This window comes from Pelodiscus sinensis, chromosome 2 (genome assembly GCF_052426305.1).
Source record: "Pelodiscus sinensis isolate ZL-2025 chromosome 2, ASM5242630v1, whole genome shotgun sequence".
Taxonomy (NCBI): Eukaryota; Metazoa; Chordata; order Testudines; family Trionychidae; genus Pelodiscus; species Pelodiscus sinensis.
The window spans coordinates 169,403,533-169,420,123 of NC_143053.1; the positions used below are offsets into that span (position 1 = coordinate 169,403,533).

The window sequence follows — 16,591 nt, forward strand, 5'->3', positions numbered from 1 at the left end:
TTCCTGTGAACGATGCCACTGACATTGATCTCAATAGTGGCAGGCCCTGGGCCTGGTAGTAGGTCAAGCGGCCACTGAGGCTGCAGTTCCACATGGGTGGCCATGTTTGGCTGATGGACAGGCTCCAGTGCCGCGGTCTATGTCCGGAGCAGGAACGGTGACAAAATCTGGACCTATATGAAGATGCCTTAGAACGCACCGACTCCTCTTACAAGTCTAAAGAATATTTGGACATTGACCTCGGTGGTGCTAGTGATCTTCGTGAGTGTCGGTACTGGGCCATGGCCGCTGGTTTCAGTGCCGGTGGGGACATCATCTGGCCGTAGTCACAGCAGGAAGTGACTGGTCTGGAGGCACTAACTGATATGGTGCCGCGGTACGCCATAAGATGACACCAGGGGCCCAGACTGAAAGCCCACTCCTTGCGCCGCCAATGCCACTCTGAGCCCCGGTGCCCCTTGGGCCGGTGCTGTTAGGAGTTGCAGTGTGAGAGCTCCAGGTGCCGAGGGGATAGGCATGGGTGCTGGCAATAGTCCCCACATGTGTGTCATCAAAGCCAGGTGCTCCTCCACAGGGCACACTTTGCGGCTGCGCCTCTCTGAAGATTTCCCCCTGCAGTACCTCTCCCTCCTTGGTATTGGGGACAGCGAGTGGTGCCTCCAGGACTTTGAAGAAGCGGCAGCTTGTCTGGTTGGTGCCATTGAGGACTTCTGCACTGAGACCAGTACGCTTCACACTGATGTAGCCCGCTCTAGTGCTTGAAGCTGCAAAGCGGACTCCATGAGAATGAGTCTGAGCCTAAAGCCTCTTTGTCCTTGGCTTGAAACTCTTGCAACTGCCTGTACAATGACCTTCGCTCAGATACTTTAGGCAAGAGTAATGCGGGTCGCGGCAGGGCATGGACTTCAAGCACTTCGCACGCGGTCTGGGCATCCCCTCCCCTCCCTTTTCTTATCTAAACTATAACACTATGGTTGAGACTAACTACCTAGTCAGTAGCTTCAGCTACTGCCACTGGCAGTAAGAAGGAACTGAGGGGGCGAAGGGCCAGCAGGGGTATATATGTACCAACACAGCAGCACCACACCAGGGGGCTCCCTGGCTGGCCCAAAAGGTACTGCTAAGGGAAAAAAGCTCTGGAATCTGTGTACATAAAGCGCATTACTAATTGGAATGGACATGAGCAAGTACTCCAAGAAGAAGAAAAATTATCACAGAACAGACTAAATCTCTTTAACATTCCCTATTAGACTTAGAGAGAGGAAGACAACACCACAGACACTCAAATTCACTCAAGTGACATTTTCTAACAATTTTGAACAGGAGGACACATACGGCTAGGAGACAGATTACTGGCTTGAGAACAACCTGATGTATTTCATGTGATAATTTATCTCCAAAGATGCAATGACCAGCTCTACTGTCAGTTTTACATTCCCAAAGAGCACCACAAACAGCCCGGAAAAATTTCTCGATTACAGTCTTACTCTTCTCAGCTTAAAGGCTGCTTTAGCTCAAGAGCAAACAGACAAGATGAAAGTCTGTGGGCCTCTGACATAAAAAATAATCCATTTTATTTTCATAAAGCTGTCCTTTGCCCTTCAAAGGTGGCCAGTTTATACATCATTCTGGTGTTTGCACTCATGCAGATTCCAAAAAGTGAAATAAGTAAAAAATAACAAAGGTCTGCAAGAAAGCTTTCCTTAAAGGAAAAGGCTTCAGTATTCCAACAAGGCAGAAAATGGAGAGGAGAGGAGAGTCTAAATGGGATTCCAAACTGACAGCTTCCTATTGTATGTTAGCCTATTTTATCAACATATAACAAGCATCTTTACAGCAATACTCCAAAAAACAATGGTATTTCAGTGTTTATTAAATAAAGGGCTTGTACAGAGAACAAGTCACATTAACCTTCCAACAAGGATTATATCTGTATATGCACTTAAGTAAAAGCTTGTGGATACTGAATTAACATTAACTTTAAGAATGGGATTGCAGAGAAGCAGTTGTCCAGTGCATGTGTACATACCTTTGTCCTTCTTGAAGTCCAAAGCATCTTCCTTATCTGTCACTATTTCCTTCATGTTGATAATGCTTTGGTGGTTCAGCTGTCGAAGAATTTTAATCTCCCGAATAGCTGTAATTGGAAAACCTTCCTTTTCGTTATCCAACCGTACTTTCTTTAATGCCACCATTTCTCCTAGGAGAAAATTTAAATACAAAAACTTGAAGTTCATTTTTCTGTCACAATACATTTTTTAAAAATTGTAATTAAAAAATGTCAAATTATTCATGTTCCAGCGTGTGCAGCTGCACTATAAAGGTCCATGTTAAGAAAATTCTCACGGCTCAGACATCTAATCTTTTGCAGAAGTGAAACTACATGATAACTTTCTCGCAGCTACTAAATGGCTTTCTTCCTTCTCTCTCATCTGCAATCTGATCTGCCTCCTTAGGTTTCCAATCAGTAAGATCACACATAAGAGCTTGAGATTCAACAGAATCTCTATACATAAAGACCTATGCATGTTACAGACTTCATATTACAGGATGCCTGAGGGATTGGAGGAAAGTTCTTTCTTGCATCTTTTTTCCTTTTGATAAGCAATACATCTAGCGCATTTGTAATGTAGCCAAGAACACTAAAGTAAAGCGAGACAATCAAGCAAATAAGAAAATAAAACCATACACATCAAGAAACAATCTCAAAATACTGCTCGTTTAACCAAAATGTTCTTTAATACCCCATGGCTAGTGTTCCAAAAACGCCATAAAACAGACATGCAGCTAAAGGTTCTGCAATATTTCAGCTTTTAATTAAACTATTATGCCATACATGAGAATTATCTGACATACTACAGGAAAAGCAACCTTAAGGCCACATCTCAGGATGCCATTGTACAGGAAAAGCCCCCCCTCCATTGTATCATTTCAGGTAGAAGCTATTACAATGCAAAGAGGAGAACCTGCAAAGTTCCGGAATATATCCTTCATTCAATAGCTTCTTCCATCAACAGTCCTACAAGCATTATTGCTGTGCCTCTCGCTCTCCTTCTCCATTTTAACTGCCCTTTAAGGCATGAAAGCTGAAGTAGAAAATTGGCCAAAATATGCCTACCTTCTGTTTCTAGCAATAACATGCAGTTAACATGATTTTAAACAACACAGGGAAATTACTACTACTATCAACTACCAGGATTAAAAACCCAACACAATTCTGAAGGATTTTCCAAGATGAGGAAGTGAGCAAAACATAAGCATTTTATAAAACACACCAAATTAAATCCATGTAATACTGAAATTCTGTAGTTAACATACTCATTCATTATATATTTTTGCTCTTACCCGTATCCTTATCCCTGGCTTTGTAAACTTGTCCATAAGTTCCTTCTCCAATAATGCCAATTATATCAAATTTATCCACACAGCGTTTTCCCCAGTCAATGTCTTTCTCTTTTGTTTCACCATGGCGTGGTCCACATATTCTAGTAAATAAAAATTAGCTCTAAGAATACATTCATAAAAATATCAAAAAGTTCAGAAACAAGTTGTCTGTAAGAAGTAACCATTTCCATATTACAAGGCATCCCCATTATAAGTCGCTCCGGTACTCATCCATTCCATACTAAAGTTGTTGATGCTTGTAGGAACTGATGTATTAAAAAAGCCCTCCCATTCCCTGCTTTTAAATCGCAAAAATAAAAAGCGCAAATTTTTGGAACGTATCTTGGACTTACAGCAAGGATGGCCTGTACTAATTTCTTAGAACATCAGATTAGAAAGAACCTAATTAATTCAACTTTCAAAATTTATGTTTTTGATTTCACTCAGTCTGGATATAAATCAGGCTAGTTAGTTTCAGTTTCATTGGCAGTCTCTCTTTCCAAGCAGTTTCATTTGCACTTCTCCTGTCATAGAAGGAAGCGGCAACATTTGGAGTGCAAACACCACACAGGAATGCTTATTTGTTTAAAAATAGTCTCCACTGAATTTTCATCTCAGGAAAAAAAATTTTTTTTTGCTGAACAATTATTGCAGCAGACCACCCAAAACATTTCCTTAATCTACCAAGAGATACATACCAAAATGTTTGTACATTTAATTATCATGTGAGATATCTCATTCAATCTCTACCTTCCTGAAAGTAATATAGATACAGCAACCTCATTGGGAAAGGGTGAACAGGTACAAAGAAAGGAACAGCATGAAGCCTTACATACTGCTCCATTTCTTGACAGTTTACAAACAAGGAATTTCAAGAGAAGGTTTTTAATGTGATGCTTTAAGGGAGGGTATAAATCCAAGAAGATATAAAATCATGGAACAGTCTTTACCCTACTCTACACGTTTCTTTAGTTCCACATCTAAAGAGGATCTTCGCAGTTGCTCACCAATAGACCTACCCCAAACCACTTCTTTTTTACTGCAATTTCTGCTCATTTGGTCCCTCATCACTACTGCACATCAGAAGGATGGCACAAGTAAGGGACTAGAGTTCAGATAAATTTAGTATAAATGAGACAGAGAAATGGTGGGCAGGTGTACAAGTCATCTTCTCAAATGGTGCCAGTGCACCTATGGACCGCCTTGCATTTCTAAGACGACTCTCAGAAATAAAACATTGAGTGATTTAATGGCTAAAAAACTGGCTTAAATAGCACAAAGTGGAAGTAAATTGATGCATCTCGGTTCACGCTTTATTAAACCCATTTCCAGTATTTCCTATATTGAACTTTTACATACAATTTCCCTGGCTTTTTATATTTCAAAGTTTTATATTTTGAAGAAACTTGTATCACTTCGTTTTACAAGAAGTTACTGGTTTGTTTTTAAAAAGGAAGTAGTAAACATACTTCGGCCTCCTTTTGCTGTGTGACTGAACTGTTGGTTTCTTTTCTTCAGGACTTTTGGATAAATCATCTCCTCCAGGCAACTCCGGTGGGAGTGGCAAGTCTGCAAGCAGATGACGGAGTTTCTTCTCCACTTCTTTTTTAACTGCCTTTGCTGAAAGATTCCCTCGCAAACTATAAACAAAAGCAATGAAAACAGACAAACATTATTTTCAGTTTTGTGACTGCAAACCTCATAGGGGTGTGATCTCAGTGGAATTTACAAGTGACTATTTCATATAGTCTGCTTTTGCATCGGTCTCTCCTTTTACAGTCTGTTGGGTGTTTATGTTTTACATGTGACTGCTGAACAGAGTGATTTGAGAACTACTCTGCTGACTGCTGAGCTGCTGCAGAGCTATGAACTAAGATGAAGTGTATCTTTAGTTTTTTCCACGGTGAATGTTAAAGTTAGTAATAATAGCAAGCATTAGTGGCCAAGACTGGTCCTAAGGAAACCTGGGTTAAGTCTTCCACACACTTTGTGTGTGAGCTCATACAATTCAATTAGCCTGCCCTTTTAATATTACCCATCTGTAAAGAGAGGATAGCACTCATCTTACAACAGTGTTTCACGATCCTTGTATGAAAGGCACAGTTAGAAGAGCAACATCTCTTTCATTAAAAACATCAAAGACATAAGAAGCATAAGACAACTGCCTGCCTCCATGTAACTACATGTCCTATATTGCCTCAAACATCTTTTTGATCCATATGACTGGCACTGTTTGACTCTCTGCTATTCACTACCACAATTTTAAAAATAAGTTCTCTAAAAATAGTCTTATGGTGGCTTTTTCCACTGTCAGACTGGAACTTTTCAGTTACTATAATATTATTTCATTGTCAAAACTGGTCTATAAACATCATTCTGACATTGATTTAATACAGATCTCATGTACAGGTCTCATCATTCTTCCAAGTTTTCAAACTGCACTGATAGCAGTTTGAACCCAAAATTGGCCTACGAAAATAATATGAAAAGTCTCATATAGAACTTTCAATCATATTTCCCATCATCTAGTTATGTCTTTTTGTACTGTCCCTTACAGTGCTCCTTCTGCTACACTGCTTCACTTGCTTCTAAATCTAGAATGATGTAATACTTATCCTGGAAATGTCACAGGGCCAAAATAGTCTATTCACCCACCCATCTATGAGTGTCCCGGTAGTTGGAAACATTTTTCTAAAAACAATAATTTTGAAATTAAGTGCACAGCCTTATTTTATGGAAAATGAAAATATAATACTGGAAAGAAGGCTTCTAACCAGCAGAGGCATCAGGCTCTGAAATTCTCTCTCAATAACAGTAGTACAGATGTAAACCTAACTGGTTTTAAAATGCAGGTTGGTAAATCCATGAAACTGATTATATGTGGCTGCTTGCAACAGCAAGCATCTGGACTCCATGACCCCGGATGTTCCTACCAAACATTATGCACACTGCACACAAATATAAGTTACTTATATAATTTAACTGTATACTACAGAATAAATATTCTCCAATTAATTTTATTGCTCAAATTAGATTAAAAAATAGAGAGATCAGTTCAACTTTGTACAGTGTCACTGATACTCTTGGCCAGCAAAATGTACATGTGTTTCACCATGTTGTTTGGATGTGCTTGGCTTATTTGTAGCTGTCTTCATAAATGTTGTTTTTAATTATTTTTCTAAACTATGCGAAATGTTTAATATTCATAATGAGTTAATTATGTTTTGTTTTAAATATGGGATCTAAATTTCTTGATAACATTACTTTAAGGCATATATTTCAAAACCAAAAAAAATTTAAGCCAGAAATTTATACTTATTCTCTGCAAGATTGTGGAGCCATATTCTAAGTGGAAGTTTTCCTATTACAAGAGTCAAACCTGATGCAGGCAGCCAGCCAGTTTGGACTGCAAATAGCTTTTATTATCTTGCTAACATTTACTGAGGTATGTATCGAAGTCTATTCCATGATTAAAGAACTTCTTTATTTGCTACTAAGAAAGTCTATTAGAGAAGCATAAAATTGATGAGATTTAAGATTTAGCTACCTAGATAGTTATACAGTATAAGGATGCAAAATATTAAATGGTTAACAGGTAAGTATGAGTCTCACCATTAATATTTTTGAAATTCATGTTTAAAACAAATTGGCAACATCCTCTAATACTGGACCTTGACACCGTCTCACTCACTCACTCACTCACACACTCACACCCCTTGTTCTCTGATCCCTACTACACAGGGCGGGGCAGCAGCCCCTGTTTCTGGACCCTGACCTCATCATGACAACAATTAAATAGTTAACCAATATTATTTAATAGCTTAAACAGGTACTTCAATAATTACATCTCTAAAATGTAACCTATCAACAAGGAGCCTAAGCACCTCAAAAAATACAGACAATTCACTGGTGCTAATAATGACTAGACTGGGGGTCTCTTTTTTCCAGCGACCAGATTCTTAGTAGCTGCACTTCATTAACCTGGTTCTTCTACTTTCTTTCCTGCAACTGCCCCCCTAAAGTATAGTCAAGTTTTGTACAGCATTTGGCTGTAATTCTTTGCACTAGTTATATAGTAGTTTTATTTTTCTTATAGTGACTACAAGGTAATACATCCAGTACTGATTTCTATATCCACCTCTTTCTTATTTTATGAATCTGCAGGGCATTAGCTGCAATTTGAACTGTCAGAATATCAACTTTTTAAGAGATCACATGACTATCCGAATGCGCTACAAGTAGACAGTGCTTAACATCTCAGATTACCATAAATGAAAGACAAATCCCTTTTTAGTTTGTATTTAGTCAGTTTCTGGTTTGTCTTTCACACAGTAGGGAAGAGAACACGTTTCAACAGAAAATTGTTAAATAAAATAAAGGCCAAAAAATTGCTGAAGGGAACCAAAACTTTTTTCAAGAAACAGAAAACTGACTAGATTTTGAACTGACAATGTCCTTAAAAATATTTGGATTTGAATTCTTCTTCAGCTTCTAATAGTGTAAGTACTAGCTATTTTTCCTTTGAGTTTCAATAAGATCTCTGATCATCACCACAGAAATGATTAACATAGTTAAAAGATACAGTATTTGCCATATTTTATCTTCGTAAATATGTTATTAATTTACGAAGATAAAATGAATTGGTAAAACTTTTCTCTAAAATCTAGTTTGTAAAATATTGTGTACATATGGCTGTCCTAATTTTTCAGACTGGTAACAACTATTTCAGAATAATAAAAATAATCTGAATTTTAACTGGCTAAAATTATAATGCATATTAAGCATTATAATTCAGGCAGAAGCTGTTCATCAGCTAAAATCAGGAAGCTTTTATTAGAGTGAAAAAAGAAATTAAGTGTTGCTCAATTGACCCAACTCTTTAGGTTTTGGGTTTTTTTTTTTTTGCTTTCCTCTCTACTCTAGACTAATTTGCAGTAGATATTTGTGGCTGCGAGTCTTATTCTCATTACAACAAAAGGCAGTTTTGCCATTAATCTTTAAAGGGAGTATGATTGAGCCATGCGTTCCTATGTTCATTACACAAATCCATAGTTTTTGGAGGAATGGATTGAATTCTGCTGGCACTTCTAAGGAAAATAATTCTCTTTCCCACAACAAAGGAAGTTTGTCAGATGTTTCAAGTGTATTTCTTTGATGATCTTTGCACTTTCCTCATGATTTTTATATTTACCCAGCAATTTAATTAAGAGAAATATACAGGTATGAATTCCTAGCAACTTTTATTTACATGCAAGACGCACAAATGGGCTGCTGTTACCTAATTTAAAATGATAAAGGAAAGCAGACCAAACAAAAGGAAACACTGCTAAGTTTGAAAGATTATGATGCTACATAAACCACTAGAGAGCATAAAACATTTAAGTCAAGGAGTTTCTTTATGCAATTGTACAGAATCTTTAAATCATCTTATCACTGCAGCATCAATATTGGGATGTCTCACATGCGGACTTTTTTTGCACTATTTTTTTTTAAATCTTAATTTACAAGCTAATAGCAGCCTGAAAACCTTAACATTTTAATGACATAGCATATGAAATTATGCTTTTGGTAATACATCCTCCAGACTTACTTTTCCCCCAACAGTTATAGAAAGAGTGACAAGCTATAATTTAATGGTTATTTGCTATTACTGACTATGTTTCTCTCTCAGAGCTAAAAAGAAGTCTAATACGGTTTCTATGCTATAAAGTGTTTGGGGTCTATAAATATTTTACTATGAACATAAAATATTTCTGTAGTTTATATTCATTTCAAACATGAACTGCTAGGTGCTTTTCTTGCTAAAACAGTGTTCATTAACACTGCAAGCATTTAGAGTGTTGCTATGCCTTTAAAGGAATAGAGAGTTGCATTCATTATAATGTGGTAGGTGTTGGTGCTGTTACTAACCACCAGAGAGGAAAAACAAACCCTGACCTCAAAGCCTTGGCAAGTAAAATTACGGAGGAATTACTTGTTACCAAATGCATTTTTCTGTAAGTCTAGTTGTATGTAGATGAAATTATATGCAGCTGATTTGAAATCTTAAGTACTTTTTGTCAGTGTGCATTTAAAAAAAGCCCCACAACTTTTCAATCTACCTCTAATTTTCAGCTTGTCCTTTTCTAGCAGAACTTTTATGGACAAAATTACCTGAGAACAAACCCTTCTCACACCTTAACTGCTGAGCTACACAAGTAAATTATTCTTACTTGTAAGTAATGTCACTGCCCCCATAAGTTTCTAATATCAATTTAAGATAACTAAAAAGAGAAACTGCCTAATGTGGAGCTTTTTTGATAAATTTTATGGAATTGTGCATATTTTTATTTCTTAAAAAATATACATACGTCATTACTCACCTGTCAGCATCTTTATCTTCAGGCAGCATGGGAGGGAAAGGCAAGGGTGGCAGTGTGGAGGTCAGTAGTGCAACATTTTTATCTTTCTCCTTGGCTCCTACATTTGGTGTATGTGGTTTGTTTTTCTCTTTTACAGTGACTGGTTGCTGTTTTATAGCAGCAGATTTATTCTCTTTTACTACTGTTGTTACTACTGCTGCTGCTGCTGCTGCTGCTTTCTGTTTAGCAACTTTGTCTACAATCAAGTTATTTTCCACCTTTGTCTCCTGAACAGAAACCTTTGCTTTTGCCTTCTCATTTTTCAAAGCTGCACCACTTGTAGGAGAAGGTGTATGTTCAGTTTTTATTTTCTTCTGATCCTTCACATTGTTTGTTTGAGGTGCACTCACACCAGTGTCAGTGTTTCCCTTAGTAGGCGTAGAGGTGTTTGAAACTTTTGCATTGGCTTTGGCTGCTTCTGCAGCTCTAGCTTTTTTGTTCTTGTTCAACTCAGCAGCCAAGCTACTTTTCAGAGTCAGCGTGCTAGGAGAAATACTTGAGTGACGACTTCTAGACCTAGATAATCTGTGCCTGCTACGAGACCTTGAGTGTCTTGATGAGTAAGGACTTCTGCTTCGGGATTTTGCTGATCTCCTGCTTCAAAATAGTAAAGATTTGGTCAAATTAGGTTTAAAAATAAAAGTGTCTTTTTATTTAACCCTCCCCGCCTTCCTTATTATTGAACCGCTTTTGCAATTACAGGCAGTCCCCGACTTACGCGGATCCGACTTATGTCGGATCCGCACTTATGAACGGGGCGTTTCTCGACCCGGAGCTCGCGGGCGGCGGGACCGCCCAGAGCACAGCGGTCCTGCCACTGCGTCCTCTGGGGCGAGAAAAGCTGCTCCGGGTCTCCCTGGTGTGCTGGGGGGGACTCCCCAGCACAGCAGGGAGACCCTGCTGCCCGTGCGGCTTTGCGACTTTGCCCCGGAGCAAAGCCGCACAGGCGGCAGGGTCCCCCGCCTCTGCGGCTTTGCTCCTGTCTCCCTGCTGTGCTGGGGGGGACTCCCAGCACAGCAGGGAGACAGGAGCAATGCCTCAGAGGCGGGGGACCCCGCCGCCTGTGTGGCTTTGCTCCGGGGCAAAGGAGCAAAGCCGCACGGGGAGCAGGGTCCCGCCGCCTGTGCGGCTTTGCTCGGGTCTCCCTGGTCTGCTGGGGGGACGGAGGGGGCGCAGCTAGTGCGCCCCCCCCCCCCCAGCAGACCAGGCTTTTGTTGCGGGATGCCTGGGGTACAGCAGCTGGGGTACTGCCCGGTTGGTCCTGCAGGGACCTACCCGGCAGTGCTCCAGCTGTTCTGTCCCAGGTGTCCAGATTCAGCCGCTGTTGAAACTGATCAGCGGCTGATTCCAGGAAGCAGAGGGCAGAGCAACTCTGCCTAGGGCTTTCTGTAGTCAGCCGCTGATCAGTTTCAGCAGCGGCTGAATCTAGAGCCAGTTCCGACTTACATACAAATTCAACTTAAGAACAAACCTATAGTCCCTATCTTGTACGTAACCCGGGGACTGCCTGTACTGTCACTTCCAGTACTATATTTCAAAAGTGAATATGAATCTAAATAAATGCATGCAAAAAGATTTTCAGAAATAATGAGAGCTTTATCTCTGAACATAATATCCATGGCACAGATATAAACCCATTAGAACCTTAGGATATATTACAATTCTTAATAAGCATAGATTCTTTGTAAAAAGTAATTGGAAAAAATCACAAAATGTAAGTATTCAGGAAAGACACATTACATGCCTTCTGATCAGATCTTCATTTCCACCCTCAGTGTCAGAGCACTCATTTACTTTTGAAAGGTAACTTGATACTAATACACAACTACTTTTTAAATAGCTACATATATACACACACAAGGATAAAAAAATGTATCTGTTGACAGGGAAAAAAAGATATGGAACTACAGTAATATTAATTCTGCACTCCCGTAAATGCTTCTACAGGTTTGATCTCCTTGGTCCAGCACCCTCCGGACCTGAGCAAACCTGAAATAAGGAATTTGCCAAATATGGGGAGGTCAGGCCGCAGGCTTTCACAGGGCTCCCCTTCTGGCCCCAGCCCTTGCCAGAGTGCTGCCCCCACAGGCTGCCTGCCTGCTGGGCTCTGCTGTCTCCCCCCTCAAGCTCTCTGCTGTGGCTTCTCTATAGGCTGCCAGGGCTCCCTGCCCCTGGCCATGATCCTCTCTGGACCCCCAGCCCAGATCTAGCTGGCGGGGCTCTGAGCCATAGTCATTGGGGTTTTTTTCCAGCCAGCCTCACTCCGACCACAGCAGGGTTCCCTGCACCTGGCCGGCAGGTCTTTTCCCCAAGGTCAGCTTCGTTGCAGCTACAGCAGGTTTCCACCCTCAGCTGCTGGCCCCACTCTGGCTGGCGAAACTCTGCACACCAACTGGTGGGGTCTCATGCTCCTAGGCCACTGGCAACCTCTGCAGCTGGGGCAATCTGGTCCTGCAACATCCATGGTCCAGACCAGAGTGTCCTAGACCATAGAGGTTCAACCTGTAGTACATATGTAGCAAACCAAAATATTAAGTTACAAATTTAAACAAGAAAAAGAAGAGGAGAAAATGGTATTTATTAAACCCATTTTGCTGTAGGAACCTTAATCTGTGCATTTTCTATTTTATAAAAATGCATGGTATTAACTATTATTACAGTAACTTTTTATCATTATCTTATTTGAGGAATACTAAATACATAGATATTATTCTGATGAGCAGTGCACAAACTGAAAGACAGCATTCAATCTTAACTTCCATTTCTGAGGGCACAATGATGCAAGCATAATGTTGTATTAATACTTTTCTTAGACAATCCTCCATGCATATCCCTTACATTACATCACAAGCCTATGTAACCCACAATCTGTCATACTACAGTTCGTTATTTATTTACACTGCAGAAAACGGACAATGAAGGAAAAGACGAATGTGTCTAAATCAGTGATTCTCAACCTTACTGCAGCCTGCACCCCTTTTCTCAAAATATGTTCTCACACCCCTTATTAAAAATTGTTGAAATAGGTCAGTTCTTTAAATCTAAGATATATCATAAATATCTGGCATGTCTTGCACCCCCAGAACGGGCATCTTGCACCCCCAGGTTAAGAACCGCTGGTCTAAATCATCTGGAGTTCTGCTCATGCATAGAGAGCAGAAGGGGACATAAGTATCGGAAAATATCCAGAAAAGAGAATGTTGGTGTTTCTTTATCCACTTTAGTGTGCATATTTATCACCAAATATATTCACCATATCTACAATTATCCTAAATTAAATGTACTAGAACTATACTGTAATTCTACTTTTCTTTATTAGATTATTTCAGGAGGAAAAGTTATTTCGGCGGGTCCATTTATCTGGATTTTTTTTTTAAGAAAGGTGGAATTGTGAGGAGTTCGCAGTGTGCTGTACACTTCAGATCATAACAAATGTAAATGCTATAAATGAAACAAATTGAAACTAGAAGCTATACAGATCTCTATTTCATTAGATGTCACAGACCAATGTAACAGTTAAAAACACAGGAAATCAACCAAAAATCTGTACTTCCAAAATAATTTTTAGGAACTAAGCATATTTAACATAACCTGTGCCAGACAGAAGGTTTGATTTTACAGAACCCCTGCCAGAATGGGTATAGGTCAAAAGAGAAGAAAACTAGGGGGAAAATATCATTGTACTGTACTGTACAGCATTTCCAACGGACACTAAAATTATTACATAAAATGCACTTATTCATATAAGTACGCTGCAGTTCTAGCACATATAAAATTAAGGAAAATACTTATTATACCTGTAAGCTTGTATTGTGTTTCCTCCCCCATATTTTTTTCTGCTTGTTTCTGACCTTGGAAATGTAAGAAATCTTCTGGAAGACTTTAGAAACTGGCCTACACTAAAATAAAAGATGTATTTTGCAAAAAATATTGACTAAAATGTTTTAGAACTCAAGCATAAACACCACAAGCAGTTTTTTAAAACTAACTGGTAGAGCTAAAACTGCCAATTAAGGACGTTAAGGAGTGGGTATTTAGCTATTCATGTAGTCGATACAAACTGTATCGACTACACGATTAGTTAATACAGGGAGGCACTCTGCAGAGCCACAGTAGAGATAGCTCCCAAAGCTGGCTCAAGCTGGGACTGAGCAGTCCCGGCTTGTGCCGGCTCTGGAACACTACAACTTTGCATTATAAATGTAAAAGCCACCCAGCTCTTACTATATTTAAAAAGGCAGAGCACAGCGGGGTTAGCAAAATCCCTTGTCCGAGACCGGTCAGGTCCCGAAGGTGCCAGTCCAGACAGGTCCAACCTGTAGTTAAGTACTAGTCTAAAGTTCCAAAAAGCATAGTCACCATGAAGTTTTCAAATATTTCAATTAGGAGTGTCATTTCTTTCCTGAAACATTTATATTGGTACAACCCATGTAGTGACCAACCATACAAATACTTTGTCTTGCCCTAGCTTATTTTCCATCCCATATGGAAAAGGATTTAATGTCATGAGCTAGGGATGTAACAGTATAGCGGTTTAAATGGATAACCAAGAAGCATGAGTTGACTGCCACCTCGCGCTGCTGCTTCTGATACAGAGGCAGCAGAGGAGGGTGGCGGGGGGAGCCGTAATGCACACAGAGCCACCTGCTGCCCTCCAGGAAGCAGACCAGCAGGTGGGAAATAGCTTTTAAGCTGGCTCCCAGACTATCCCCTTGGAGCCAGCTGCTGCCCCGCGCTGCTGCCTCTTATACAGAGGCAGCAGCATACACTGCGTCCCGGAGAGTTGGCTGCTACCCAGGCTGCAGGTCCATGTGCTCCTGGCCCCACTGCAGCAGATCACTGCTCCCACTAGAGCCGGCTGGCATTCTGGTTGCCCTGCCACTGGCTCAGCCAGACTCCCGTGACAGGACTATCTGCCACTGGCCTCCCTGCAGCCAGCCTGGGTTCCCGGCCCCCACAGAGCTCCTGCCTCTGGCCCTCCAGCAAGTCTCTCTGAGGGTATGTCTACACTACCACCCTAGTTTGAACTATGGTTGTAATGCAGGCAACCGGAGTTGCAAATGAAGCCCGGGATTTGAATTTCCCGGGCTTCATTTGCATAAAGCTGGGCGCCGCCATTTTTAAATGTCCGCTAGTCTGGCACGGACTAGGTAGTTCGAACTAGGCTTCCTAGGTTTCATGAGGAGTAACGGTAGTTCGGACTAGGAAGCCTAGTCCTAACTACCTAGTTCGTGCCGTGTGTAGCCGCGCGGCACGGAATCTGCACTAGCGGACATTTAAAAATGGCGGCACCCGGCTTTATGCAAATGAAGCCCGGGAAATTCAAATCCCGGGCTTCATTTGCAACTCCGGTTGCCTACATTACCACCCCAGTTCGAACTAGGATGGTAGTGTAAACATACCCTGATGGAGCAACATCTGTGGTCCTGACAGACGATAGGTATTGCTGGACCAGGGAGTCCCAGCTGAGAGAGGTTCAACCTGTAGTGCAATTAAAATGGTATAACAGTTGTCTTTAGACAAGGCTTTTGTCTTGATAGATTTAATGGGATATCACAGAGATGTTTGTGAGCTAGAACATCTAGATCAGAGGCGGGCAAAATCCGACCTGCCAAACCACTGAATCTGGCCCACAGCCCAGCAGAAGCCGCAGCCATGCTCCCTGCCTGCCCCTGCCCCTGCAAGCTTCTCAGAGAAGGTACTGCAGTGGCCACATGTTTCTCTGAACGTCACAAAAGCCAGGCGAGAGGGAAGAGGAGGCTTTGCATGCTATCCCTGCTGCCAGCACAATCTTGCATCTCCCATTTCCTGGAAACCAGACAATGGATATTGCCTGTTTGCAGAACAAGTAGGGCAAAAAATCTCTCTCCAACCTTCTCCTGGTCTCTCAGCGTTCAGAGCAGCACATGGTCTGCACAGTTTGTTCGAATGGTGTGCAGGGGCATGAAAGACATGGAGCCTAGCTAAGCGACCTGCTGGGCTGCTAGCTGGGAGCTGCCCAGTTAAGCACCTCCTGGCCAGAGGCAACCTCTGGACCCCCTTCCCCTGCCTTACCCCCACCCACTTTAACCCAAACTCTTTGCACCCCTGCTCCCCTCACAAACCCTGTATGCCAATCTCTTGCCCCCAATCACATCCCAAATCCCTGCATCACTGCCCCAGGCCTCAGGATGTTAAAATTAAACAACTAATTGAATAGTTGATAGAATTTCCATCGACTATTCGATCAGTCAATAAGGGCGCTTCCGCTTTAAAATGTAGCAAGAGCCACCCAGAAGTGCCACATGGCATTCAGCCTTTGAAATGTACAAGAGCCCCAGCAGAGGCTCTTATGCATTTCAAATATTGAAACACATGGAGCTCAAGGCCAGCAAAGAGTCTCCCACTGGCCCCAGGCAGCACTTCTGCTTTTGAAATATACAAGAGCCCCAGTGGGGACTCTTGTATGTTTCAAAGTTGGAACATCACTGCTGCCCCCCTACCTCCTCCCACGGAGCTGGAGAGAACCGGCTTTTAAGCCAGAACCTCCTGCTCTTCCACCCCCCTTGCTGCCTCTGATACAGTTTGCAAGGAGGGGAGGGGAGCAACTAATCGACTATTGTGTCGACTAGTCACTTACATCCCTACCCAGGTTATTATCCATTCCCAGACCCTGCACTCCCTCTTCCATCCCTCCTCCAGGTCACAACCACCTCCCAGACCCTGCATTTCCTCTTGCACCCCTGCACCAGGTCATATTCCCCTCCCAGACACTGCACCCCCCTCCTATACACCCTTCCTCCAGGTCAGAACCCTCTCCTTCACCC

At 41.5% G+C, this 16,591-nt stretch overlaps 1 protein-coding gene across 2 annotated transcripts in view; it reads right to left on the bottom strand.

Moving 5' to 3' along the window:
* Positions 1–16,591, bottom strand: part of CDK13 (cyclin dependent kinase 13) — a 72,817-nt gene that overhangs the window by 41,575 nt on the left and 14,651 nt on the right. The window contains exons 2-5 of one of the 2 annotated variants that reach the window (XM_075921730.2): positions 9,747–10,382; positions 4,854–5,024; positions 3,346–3,485; positions 2,030–2,200 (exon numbers count right to left, since the gene is read on the bottom strand). In XM_075921730.2, the coding sequence (XP_075777845.2) occupies positions 2,030–2,200; positions 3,346–3,485; positions 4,854–5,024; positions 9,747–10,382 (1,118 nt within the window). The remainder of the gene's footprint in view (positions 1–2,029; positions 2,201–3,345; positions 3,486–4,853; positions 5,025–9,746; positions 10,383–16,591) is intronic. The other variant, XM_075921731.2, reaches the window with a different exon arrangement.